At 37.9% G+C, this 13,195-nt stretch overlaps 2 protein-coding genes across 6 annotated transcripts in view; one reads left to right on the top strand and one right to left on the bottom strand.

Moving 5' to 3' along the window:
- The window catches only part of gab1.L (GRB2 associated binding protein 1 L homeolog), a 71,432-nt gene extending 65,681 nt beyond the window's left edge, over positions 1 to 5,751 (top strand). For all 5 annotated transcript variants that reach the window (XM_041582650.1, XM_018242326.2, XM_041582655.1 and 2 more), the window contains one exon: positions 3,633 to 5,751. In XM_041582650.1, coding sequence (XP_041438584.1) covers positions 3,633 to 3,791 — 159 coding nt within the window. In that variant the 3' untranslated portion in view covers positions 3,792 to 5,751. The remainder of the gene's footprint in view (positions 1 to 3,632) is intronic.
- Positions 5,752 to 11,534: 5,783 nt separating this feature from the next.
- Positions 11,535 to 12,931, bottom strand: LOC108705452. Its single transcript, XM_018242333.2, has one exon. It carries the CDS (start codon positions 12,854 to 12,856, stop codon positions 11,939 to 11,941), a length of 918 nt encoding a protein of 305 aa, XP_018097822.1. The 5' UTR covers positions 12,857 to 12,931; the 3' UTR covers positions 11,535 to 11,938.
- Positions 12,932 to 13,195: the final 264 nt, after the last annotated feature.

Genomic DNA, 13,195 nt, shown 5'->3' with positions numbered 1-13,195 from the left:
TTTTCATAGTAACTTAGTAGGTTAGGTAGAAAAAAAAAAGACACATGTCCATCAAATTCAACCTTATAAGTCAATATATAACCTGCCTAACTGCTAGTTGATCCAGAGGAAAGCGAAAAATCTATTTGAAGCCTCTCCAATTTGCCTCAGAGGAGAAAAAAAATTCCTTCCTGATTCCAAAATGGCAATCAGACTAGTCCCTGGATCAACTTGTACTATGAGCTATCTTCCATAACCCTGTATTCCCTCACTTGCTAAAAAGCTATCCAACCCCTTCTTAAAGCTATCTAATGTATCAGCCTGTACAACTGATTCAGGGAGAGAATTCCACATCTTCACAGCTCTCACTGTAAAAAAGAATCCCTTACGGGATATTTAGACGATACCTCCTTTCTTCTTGTTGATGTAGTTACAACAAACTGTACATTTTGTGCATTGCAAATAATTGTATCATTTAGCATTTTCTAACTAATTAATGGTTTGGGGTTTTTAGTTTTAATAACGCCATCATTTTGCATTATGCATGATCAGTGACAGCCAGCACAGCACATTGCAGGTTTTTTCAGGAAGTTACTGTCATAGTGATGAGCAAAAATTTTCCTTATCTCCCTTTTTATATGGCAGACCTTTTCTCCAATTGCTCCTATCTGTAGCATGTTGAAACTTACTCCAGCCCTCAGGTGACCTTTTTGGAAGGGTAAGGTGGCATTTCACGGCCCCATTACGGCTCACTGTATAAAATGTGGGCTAAAGTTTTCACTTCCTCTTGCTATATTTAAAGCACTTGTAAAGTCATTACTCTCTGACTCAATATACATAATGTAGAGTCCTGCAGCGGGTCGGGTACCTGCGGGTTACCCGCAAAAACCTGCAGTACCCTGCGTTGCGGGTAGACGTTCCGGGTATAAACGCAGTTCTGCGGGTTTGTGGGCCGCGGGTCTTCTCAATAGTGATTTTTACTCCTTTTTCTGATCACGCCTACTTCCGATGATGTCACGGTCGGGTAGTGGGTCCAAGCGGGTCGCAGATTGCAGGTTGTGGGTCAGGGAAGGGTTCCTAAAAATGGACCTGCGCAGGACTCTAACATAATGTATTAAGGATATGCCTAAAAATAGCCCTGTTACCACTCATGCTAATATTAGGGTGGCCTCTTCAGCAAAGGACACACACAAGTGTTTTGCCATTGCGGCACTTTGCATTAGCAGTAAGTAAAGACTTCAGATTATCAAAGACCATGTCAGGTAGATGAAGGAATCATTGGAGCTCCGAGGAATGTCTTGATTTTTAAGTTATATTTTTAATGAATTTCTGTATAGGATTATGTGTTAGGTGCAATATTAAGTAATGTGGTTTGAAAACAGATTGTTTCCCCATGACAGTATCCCTTTAAAGGGATCCAGTCATCGGAAAACATGTTTTTTTCAAAACGCATCAGTTAATAGTGCTACTTCAGCAGAATTCTGCACTGAAATCCATTTCCAATAGGGAAGCAACAACCCTGTTTTACTTCAAATCTGATGAAGTCGCTTGCTCTGCAAATGTAATCAGGTAATGGATGTTCTGGCGCACAAAATGCAAACCTTTTTATTTATGCATTGATATCCTTTCAGTGTAGCTGCACACAGGCCAAAGCAGATGACCGCAGATCAGCTTTTCCCGGCTTGCGTACGAAACACAGGCGAATGAAAGTGGATGATCTGCTGCATGTGCCCCTGCCCTATTAATAAGAACAGTATTAATCTTCTACATGGAAAACCCAATTGTCTATCTCCCTACAACCTTTGGGCTGTGGCAAAAAGGACTAGTGTATGCAGTATATAGAGTGAGATTGCACAAATTACACTCAAAGAGCAAAATAATTGTGTTATTATTGGTAACTTGATTTAATAATCTTAAAGGAGTGGTTCACCTTTGTTAATTTTTACGATGTTATATAATGGCTTATTCTAAGATACTTTTCAACTGGCCTTCATTATTTCTTTTTAATAGTTTTGGAATTATTTGCCTTCTTCTGACTCTTTCCAGCTTTCAAATGGGGGTCACTGACCCCATCTATCTAAAAACACATGCTCTGTAAGGCTACAAATATTGTTATTGACACTTTTTTATTACAATTTTTTCTATTCAGGCCCTCTTCTATTCATGTTCCAATCTCTTGTTCAAACCAATGTATGCTTGCTGGGGTAATTTGGACCCTTGCAGACAGATTGGTGAAATTGCAAACTAGAGAGCTGCTGAATAAAAAGCTAAAAAACTCAAAACCCATAAATAATAAAAAATTACCAACCAATTGCAAATTTTCTCAGAATATCGCTCTCTACATCATACTAAAATTATTTTAAAGTGAACAACCCCTTTAAATTCTCTATGGGTATCTTTTTGCCTCCTCTTGTAAATTGCCACTTAAGGCAAGGCCTCCTTCCCTCATGGCAGATGCGCTCATTGAAACAAAATGTGTTTGTTAGGTCTAACCAAAGCAACCAGAGAACAGCTTTAAAGAAGAAGGAAAGCTACTGAGGCAGTTTATTGCCTATAGATTAGCCACAATGGTGCAAGCAAGAACACTATATTTATTCTGTAGAATACTATACCATATAAGTGTAAACTGCTGTAGAAGCTCTCTGTTTGTTTAGGATAGCAGCTGCCATATTAGCTTGGTGTGACATCACTTCCTGTCTGAGTCGCTCCCTGCTCACTCATAGCTCTGGGCTCAGATTACATCAGGGAGCAAACTGAGCAGGCTCAAGAACTAGCCTTGGAGGTTTAATCTGAAAACAGAAAGTCTGATACAGAAGCCCATGTGTACACAATAGAAGGAAAGAAATGTGGTGTTTCTTTTGACAGAGGACTCAGAGCAGCATTACTTTGAGGGTTTACTGGTGTATTTATATAGATCTTTTTGATAAAGCTTACTTAATGTTAGCCTTTCCTTTTCCATTAAATTCATAATTGAAGAGAAATAAGAGGAAAAATACTATACAGTTATGAGATCCGGGAACCCATTATCCAGAAAGATCCGAATTACAGAAAGGCTGCCTCCAGTAGACTCCATTTTATCTAAATAATCCAGATTTTTAAAAATGATTTCCTTTGTCACTGTAATAATAAAACAGTACCTTGTACTTAATCCAAACTAATAATAATTAATCCTTATTGGAAGCAGAACTAGCCTACTTGGTTTATTTAATGTTTACATGATTTTCTAGTAGACGTAGGGTATGAAGATCCAAATAGAAAGATCCATTTTCCAGAAAGCCCCAGGCCTTGAACATTCTGGATAATAGGTCCCATACCTGTACTATAACTAGAAAATGTAAGCCTCCCAACACGACAGCATTTTCAGCTGCATGACAGAAACAGCCACAATAGGAAGGTTCATAATTCAAAAACAATACAATATATAAGTATTAGAAGACCAAAGTAAAAGTTCCTTAGACCAGGTCCAGGTTTGAAATAACATTTAGTAAATCCAAGTTCAACTATCTCTTTAATGGAGGGGCTGGAGTTGGGTGAAAATGAGTGAGGCTGCACAGCTATGTGCTTGGCATTGAGGAGACAGCACTTAAAACTTTATAGGAAACACTGTGGACATTAAGTAAAGATTTCTTATTTCTGTTTCTTTTCTTGTACAGAAGAAGAGTGTTGGTTCTGGAAGCAGCGCTGCTGATGAAAAGGTTGATTACGTTGTCGTAGACAAGCAGAAAACACTAGCACTGAAAAGTACCAGAGAAGCATGGACTGATGGGAGACAGTCAACCGAAACCGAAACGCCAACCAAGAATGTCAAATAAACGCCCGTAGTATTTGAACACTTGTTTTATGATCACATGGGTGCCATTTGGAGCGACGCATTCTGATGCCTTCTCTGGTGGATTCTGCTGAGATGGAACCTACATTTTAATCTTGCTGAATATTTCCCATGGATCAGCGAGGCAGAGACTGAATTGTGCACTGTGCAATCTGTAGATTTAAGCCCCTGTAAATAATTTTTTATGTAAAAAGATTACCATCTAACAAGATCCATTTGTTTAACGCATCTAGCCATGTTTTGTAGTATTATTATTATGATGTTTATGCACTTTCTGTGGTTCAGACAACGGTTCTGCCATGTAATACCTTAAGCCTTTTTTGTTATTAACATAGATTATTTTTAGTGGGATATTATCATCTGCATTTTGGAATACACTAAGATTTGGATTATCCCTGTAAGGAATAGAGTCTGCAAGTGTATTATAATGTACAAGTGCTCAAGGCTTTCTATCACTTGCGCCAATCAAACAGCTTCTTATAATTCACCATAGCAGTTCCTGTACCGATTTAAGATTTGTTATGCTTAACTTACATTTATATACTGCGGTGAGAAATGCATTCATCTCCTGGAACTTCAGGAATGGCCAGCCCATGCTTTAGAAAAAAAAAATACTATGGCCCAGAACTTTGAACCTAAAGGGAAAAAATACCCCTACTCTTTCAAAAATGATGCATAAACACTAAACTTCCAAAACAAGCGTATGTGTATTTATTTATATATACACACGCATGTGCAAATGCATGTATGGGAAACCTGTTATCCAAAAAGTGCATTATAAGAAAATAATTTAAATAGTTTTTTTTTTTCAAAGGTTTCCTTTTTTTCCTGCAACTATGAAAAAGTACATTGTACACAATGGTACCTAAGCTGCATGAATCCGTTTTGGTGGCAAAGCAGTCCTTTTGCAAACATTCTGCATAATAAATCCTATACCGTATAATAATCTATACACATATTATCCAACTAAATGAGCTTATGTCAAGTGGGGGGGTCCCTTTAATAAGGGATGCACGATTGGCCGAATCCTTCTGCCTGGCTGAACCGAATTCAAATTTGCATATGCAAATTAGGGACAGGGAGGGAAATCGTGTGACTTTTTGTCACAAAACAAGGAAGTAAAAAATGTTTTCCACTTCCCACCCCTAATTTGCATATTCAAATTATGTTCGGTATTCAGCCCATCTTTTGCAAAGGATTCGGGGGTTCGGCCAAATCCAAAAAAGTGGTTTTGGTGCTTTTAAAGGTCTTTTACAGCCTGTTCACTTCAGTCTTTTACTCTTGTAAAAATATGAATATGAATTTTAAGTTTGTGTTTATTTCTCCACTACCCCAAAAATGATTAATATAGTGTGCTGTGGCTGCTGCTCCTTAGACTGGAGTTCATTAAAATATGGGGTTTATTAAAATATCTGATCCTTCGTCAACTTCAAAAATCACTCAACGGAAATGCATATTTATCATTTTATGTCTGAAACTTCCAATAAAGCTGAAAGCTGTGATATGGAAATGAAATGCAATGACACAGATGTTGCCTTGAGCAAGGTTAGTCCTTTCTGCAATAAGTGCATTTACATTGCTGATGATGTATTCGTTGAATCGGTGGGGATTCTGCAGGATAGAATCTTCTGCTGACTGAATGGGTTTAATGGAACTTACCCGAGTGCTGGGCCCTTTTGGTAATCATGTTCCCAGAATCGGTCTTTTCACATGACTTACTACAGAGGGTACATGAATAATAATCAGGTACGTACAAAGCACTACTGTGCTAATACACTGATCAGGTTTTTTTTTGCAGTGAAAATATATAAGCATGTTAATGTGGATGATCTAATACTGTAATGGTTCATTAAGACAGCTGCCATTAACGTTTATAGTACTAGGAAATACTGTGATTTCATTGTTTTATTTTTAAGTGGCCAAGTAAAGACTGTTTGACACCACTGTGCCCTTTTATATTGATCTGTTTTACTTTTAACACCTGCTTCGCCTTATACTTAACTTTCCTATGCAAATTTACATTAACTGTTCCTTGATGTAGTGTAAATGGCAATGTTGGAACCAAGATTTCACATCCCCCCCATAGAGCTTTCTATTAGTGATGTGTGGGCCGGCCCGGGACCCGTGGGTCGTGCGGGTTCAGGCCGACCTCGCACCCCCATTTGCGGACGGCGCATTCCTGCTTCCTTTTTTATAGATGTTAGCCCTGCCCGTTTTGTGACGTTCTTGGTTGGTCGGCGCAGGTCTATGAATGGAAGTCGGGCTCGGGCGGGTGGAAGAAGGAGGGGTGCGCATCACTACTTTCTATATTTTACTATGCTCACTGCCCCCCACCAAAAATCCATTTTACAGTGGAGCATTCTTACAAAGCTTTGCATACAGTTTCTTGATGTAGGTAACCGCAAATATTCAAGGGGAACTGTTGCAAAAATTAAAATGTAATATAAGCTTCAGCATACTGAAATAATACGTTTTCTAAATACAGTCAATTAAGTATTCTGCATTGTTTCTGAAATAATCAAGTTTATCTTCACTATTCCTCTCTCTGCATCTGTTTCTCTTCATTCTCTCTTATTCGTGCAGCAGTTGGGTGTCTTATAGGGGGGCTCTATTTGCCTAGAAGATGTATTAGCGCTCACTCTATTAAAATCACCAGAAATCCTGTCTCTCTACATGCAGAATTTGTGCAAAAGGCAGTTATTTTGTTAGATTTTGTTTGTACTGGAATCCGTTATTTGAGTGAGCTCTAATGTATCTGCTAGGAAAGGAAGCCCCCATATTAGATATATTGGATCTAACTGCCAAATATCTGACACCTAACTGCTACATGAAGAGAGAATGAAGAGAAACAGATGCTGAGAGGGAGATAGTGAAGATAAACTTGATTATTTCAGAAACGATGCAGAATATTTAATTGATTGTATTTGGAAAGTTTCTTATTTCAATATGATGAAGCTTATATTAAATTTTTATTTTCAAGATAGTTCCACTTTCAGAACTTTTATGGCTCTTTAACTGTAAAGCATTAATTTCTGCCTTTGGCGATACATTGTACTGCAAGAGCTGAAGGTTGGGCAACACTTCTATAAAGGGTCAGATTTATCAATGTGTGAAATTGCATTTTTATTTGTTTCTACAGCTTTACTTACACTGTCCTTCTCCACCTTCTTGTCCGAGGCTTTTGTGCACATATACCTTGTGTCCAGCCTTCAGCCCTGTGGCTGCCAAAATGTCTTCTGATAATGCTGGCTGTTTGTTGGTATATCGCTTTTTCCCACTCTATCATAAAACTGGGCAAAATGGTGCATCTGTATGCAAAATAATGTCTTGGTACTTGAATCTTCATGGCAAAGTGAGTGTATTAACCTCTTCTTCCCCATGTAATGCAAAATATTAATATTACTCTGTGTCAATGTGTTCACTCGGATTATTGTTTGCTGTTGGTATATTAAGTTGGGTACTTAATGTTGGCACTGGAGTCAGAGTGCAGGAGGTCCTGTATGTCTTTTCTGACTAATTTACACAGATTTATTTGCCCCTCATTTCCCTAATAAATGTTGTTTAATTTTAAATTGACTGGTCTTTTCAGCTTTGTTATAGTTACCTACGATTACAATATAGCTCCATGAAGACATGGAGTAGACGGCAAGTCCCATTCAGCTCTTTGGTGAAATCAGTGGGGCTCATTTATCAACATTGGGCAAATTTGCCCATGGGCAGTTACCTATAGCAACCAATCAGTGATTAGCTTTCTTAAGCCAGGTGCAAGTAGAACAATAAATGCAGCAATCTGGTTGCCATGGGTTACTGCCCATGGGCAAATTTGCCCAGTGTTGATAAATGACCCCCAGTGTGCCTTGCTGTCTGCCAACAATTATCAGTTTATAGCATTTCACACTAAATTGTATGTATAGGTATATACTTTGTTTAGACCACAGTAGGCAGTGCAACATTATTATTATACCTGGTTAGGGGGAGCATTAAAGGACCAGTAACATCAAAAAAATTTGTTGGTATACTACCATATACTACCATATACTACGTCGTATAAATAAGGAAGACAGGTAGGAGAAATCGAGTGCCACACGATGGATCGCTGGATAGCCTTTTCTGAAGTAAGTTATTCCTTAATAAAGGCTGTGCGATTTTTAAAGTTGAATTAGTCTTGGTGGGTTATTTTCGTGGTTTACTAACGAATTTTTTAAAAAAATGTTTTGATGTTACTGGTCCTTGAGCTTTCAAGTCTATCCTCCAGTCAGCTTGCACCTTGTGTACCTTTTAACATGTGAAATCATAGGAACATTGGAGAGAAGTGCTGCCATACTACCAAGTTAGCAGGACCCCAATTATTAGCCCACAAGTCATTTAGAACACCGTGAGGTTGGTCCTACCAACATGTTGAATGGGGCTCCAATGAATAAAAATGCCTTAGGCACATATAGCTACACCACTTATCCACCACAGCCATGCCACACTGAGTAAAAACCCATCAGCAATTAGATTTAAACAATCACATACAAGTTAGAAAACAAAAGCAAAGATCTGATTGGGAGCTATGGGCAACATCTCCAGAGTTATTTATCGCTAATGGACACAATGAAGTACTTCCTGTTCCCCCTTCAGTGGTTTGAGAGCATTATTTCCTATGTAAGCAGCATGCACTATACAGCCACATTACCAGGTACATGTGTTGAACATTGTGCCTGTGTGAACTTGGCTTTATGTTAATCTAAAATTGCACACAGAGATTGTTCATAATAACAAGAAGTAAAGTTAAACAGAACTGTAGTCTTACAAAACTAAAGGGCTTCATATATATTTACATTTAATATACCCTGTAAATTATATCCTTATAAATGGTGCTTAGTGATCTACTTTGTCACATGACCCATTTAAACGTATATTATAACAAAATATTATACTCAATGTTGTAAAATATGAGGATATTAGAATTTATCTAGGAGTTTCCTGACCTGTATAAAAGCAATCTGCCTTTGTCTTTGTGTGTTGTCATGGACAAGTCTTGGTGACTTATAGGGGCAGATTTATCAAGGGTCGAAGTGAATTCGAAGTAATTATTTGGATACTTTGACCATCGAATAGGATACTTCGAATTCGATTCGAAGTAAAATACTTAGAATAGCCAACCTTTCAATAATCAAAGTACTGTCTCTTTAAAAAAAAAAAACTTAGACTTCAATACTTCGCCAAATTAAACCTGCCGAAGTTCTATATTAGCCTATGGGGACCTTCTACAGCATTTTTCTAAGTTTTTTGAAGTCAAAGTAAAATCTTCGATCGTACGTTAAAATCGTTCAATTCGAAGTATTTAATGATTTTTCTTTGACCGCAGAATACACAAATTTGATGAAAAAAGTTTCGAATTCGATATTCAAAGTAATTTAATTTGATGGTCGAATTTTGAAGTATTTTTTACTTCGAAATTCGACCCTTGATAAATCTGCCCCTTAATATCCTTATATTTTCCAGTAGGGGATACATTATTCACTATAGCATATACTGTCAGACTGCACTGATAATGAGTCTGCACTTGTTTTACAAGATGTCATTTGCAGATGCTGGGATATTCATAATCTATAATTCGGCATATGACATAATGGAATTAATGGTCCTTTATTAATGTAACCCTATTTGTGCTTAAATTAATAATTAAAAATTAATTAATTAAACGTTTGTTCAGGTCTAGTAACCCAAAGCAATCAATCAGCTGTTTGTTTCCAGGGTAAACTGTGCCCTGTTGATTGGCTGCTAAGAGTAACTAAACAAGTAACCATTTGCAAAATGCAGATACTTGCCATAAAAGAAAAATGCGGTAATAAAAGACAGAGCTCTGCCCACGTATTGGCTGTTGTAACCTAGCATGTGTGTGTGTGTGCCCTTGGTTTGTGAGTGTGAGCACAGTGGCTTGTCTGAGCTAGAACAGTAGACTTTAGTACTTGTATCAAACAGTATTTCTATATGGGATTATCCAGTACTATCGTAATATTTGAAATTGTTTTTAGGTTTCATTTTTATGAAACAGTTGTATGTGATATAGGGACCTGTAATGCTTAGGAGTATAGTTTCCCTTTAATTCATGGTTAGACCAAACCTTTTCCCCATATAGGGGATGCCCTACTAAAAATAATGAAATTCAGTATAGTAAATCAATTTACCCATTTGTCCAGAAAAGCCATGTCCAAGTAGAAGGACTAGCCATGCCTTTTTTTCATAGGAAGAGACCACAGCACCAAGTGTAACATCAAGCAGGTCTATCCTGTGTTTTATTCATAGAAGAGTTTCATTCGTATACAAGACAGGGCAGGTTCAGAGAACATAACATGCAAACAAACAAACAAATTAAAGCGTATTTTTCTGAAACCAGACTGGTCAATTTCCCAGCTGCCCCAAGTCATGTGACTTGTGCTCTGATAAACTTCAATCACTCTTTACTGCTGTACTGCAAGTTGGAGTGATATCACCCCCCTCCCTTTTCCCCCCCAGCAGCCAAACAAAAGAACAATGGGAAGGTAACCAGATAGTAGCTCCCTAACACAAGATAACAGCTGCCTGGTAGATCTAAGAACAGCACTCAATAGTAAAAACCCATGTCCCACTGAGACACATTCAGTTACATTGAGAAGGAAAAACAGCAGCCTGCCAGAAAGCATTTCTCTCCTAAAGTGCAGGCACAAGTCACATGACCAGGGGCAGCTGGGAAATTGACAAAATGTCTAGCCCCATGTCAGATTTCAAAATTGAATATAAAAAAATCTGTTTGCTCTTTTGAGAAATGGATTTCAGTGCAGAATTCTGCTGGAGCAGCCCTATTAACTGATGCGTTTTGAAAAAACATGTTTTCCAATGACAGGATCCCTTTAAAAAGTGGTCTTCACCAGGGATAAACTGAAAAAATGGCAGAATGTATTTTTGAGTTGTTTTGCCCTACCCAAAGACCCTTTATTAAAGGCTGAATTGTGTTTGGCTGTGTACAATATTAAATCAGCCCAGGTAGATTAGCAGTTCACATCTGTCCTGTGGTCAGAATATTGAAGACATCAATGGCTTTGTTAACAGAATGCTAGGTTCCAAGACTTCCCTATACAGCTCGAAATTCAGAATACAAGTGTTTAACATAGGAAATAATATACCCCCTACTGCAAAATACAAGATATAGACACAATGTATATTGTTCTAAAATCTATAAAGATCATGAGCTCAGTAGGCAAACACAATTTTTATTCTATATGCTAATATAGTAGAAACCACTAGCCATAAATGCTTATATACTTAAAAAAGGAACCCAATCTTACACAGTTATGGGATCCGTTATCCAGAATATTGGGAAGGCCATCTCCTATAGACTTCATTTAAAGGGGTGGTTCACCTTTTAGTTACATTTAGTGTGTTATAGAATGGCCAATTCTAAGCAACCTTTCAATTGGTTTTCATTAATTTTAGTTTTATGGTTATTTGCCTTTTTCTTCTGACTCTTTGCAGTTTTCAAATAGGCGTCGCTGACCCCTTCTAAAAAACGAATGCTCTGTAAGGCTACAAATGTATTGTTATTGCTAATTTTTATCACTCCTATTTCTATTCAGACCCACTCCTATTCATTTTCCAGTCTCTTATTCAAATCAATGCATGGTTACTAGGGTAATTTGGAAAAAAAAGATTTTACTCTATATTCATACTGATAAAAATAGTAATTTATTATATTATATTAAAATACATAGCATTTCCCCTCATGGAGCCTAATGCGTTTCATGCTTACCCAGCACTTAGTCATAGGCAATCTTAAAGAACAAAACACATCTCTCTCCTCAGAAGGTGAACAACCCCTTTAAATCAAATCAATTTAAAAAGTGATTTCCTTTTTCTCTGTAATAACAAAACAGTACCTTGAACTTGATCCCAAATGAGATCTAATTAATCCTTATTGGAGGCAAGCAATCATACTGGGTTACATTAATGTTTAAAGGATGTTTAAGTAGACGTATGGTATAGAAACAAGACCCCTTGTTCGGATAACCGGTCCCATAGATGTATAAAGCAGTGCTAATGTCCTTACTTTATAGATCTTGCCCAACGTTTCAGCTTTTGTTTCACTTTTATATGATCCCAATCTTGTTAGGAAACAGTAATTGAATGCTGCCTGTTGGATTTTTTACATGGGTTGCATGACACACACGTAAACATATTTCTGAAGCTTTGATAGCCAAATCCCAAAATATAGGGGGAAGCAACAGGATAGAAATCACCAAACAATCTTTGACAAAAGAAACTGGCAGAAGTGATAATGTTCCGGAGCACTGTATTTATGATAAAACAAATCCCGAAACAAACAAGCAGGGCAGTGATTCCTTTGATAGCGTTAAGTTCCCGCTGATTGCTCCTGTATCTGGATAGAGCTCCATCTGCAGACACAGTGCGTTGGTGTTGTCTAAGAATCAACACAATCCTAATGCTCACATAAAACATGAGAGTGACAACCAATGCTTGAATTAAAGTCCCGTTGAGCATATTGAACAGTTTTATGACGTAATCATTCTCGTCGGTGAAGGAAATTAGAATTGAACAGGTACACGTTTCAGTCGAATTCGGATGGCTGGTTCTGTGTGCGGGAATCAACAAAATATACGGTAACCACAGACAGACAACCGCAATCCACAGCAGAAGCAACAAAACATGTGTGCATTTGTTCCTTGGCGTAATGTTGATTATTTTCCGGGTTCTGTTTATTAACCTCATTAGACGGAACACACCGAGGAGTAAAGTTAACAGCATACTTACTCTTCGACCACAGAAGAGAGTAAAGAGGGCCACCTTGCATGGTCCAGTTACTGGATAACATATACCCCCTTGCTTGGGAATAACAAGAGTTAAGATGCGTGCAACAAGATGCATCATGTTAGCAAAGGAGAAGTGCATAATTAAGAGCCCTGCCGTTGTTATCTTCTCAATATCTTTTGCTGTAATATAGATCATGATTAAGTTTCCCGGGAGTCCAACAGCAGCCAAAAAGACATACATTTCAAGTATTTCCATGATGAGCTGAGATCTTCAGAATGAACCGATGTGCATATAAAGTCACTTTAGCTCAAGCAATGAGCAGTAGCACCTTTTAGTACAACACCCCCAGCTTATTACTGTGTTGTAACCAACAGGTGAGAAGACACAGAGCAGTCCTAATAATGGACAGATGCCTGATACTCTCCAAGGGCCTCTTTAGCGCCTTCTCATCTTAGAGTTGCATTTGCACGAATCCTCCTGGACGCCCTTTACCTGAGCATAATTGACAATGCACTCTTAATGTGCAACTGGAGCAACTTAAGTCCAGGGTTGCCTGCTTTCTTATACAAACTTAGATCAATGCACATTCCTGGT

Source organism: Xenopus laevis, chromosome 1L, assembly GCF_017654675.1.
Source record: "Xenopus laevis strain J_2021 chromosome 1L, Xenopus_laevis_v10.1, whole genome shotgun sequence".
Taxonomy (NCBI): Eukaryota; Metazoa; Chordata; class Amphibia; order Anura; family Pipidae; genus Xenopus; species Xenopus laevis.
This window is presented reverse-complemented; position numbering and strand designations above follow the sequence as displayed.

What these genes read in the sequence shown, in the direction of transcription:
- LOC108705452 (XM_018242333.2), bottom strand. Translation starts at nt 12,856, where the DNA reads ATGGAAATACTTGAAATGTATGTCTTTTTGGCTGCTGTTGGACTCCCG.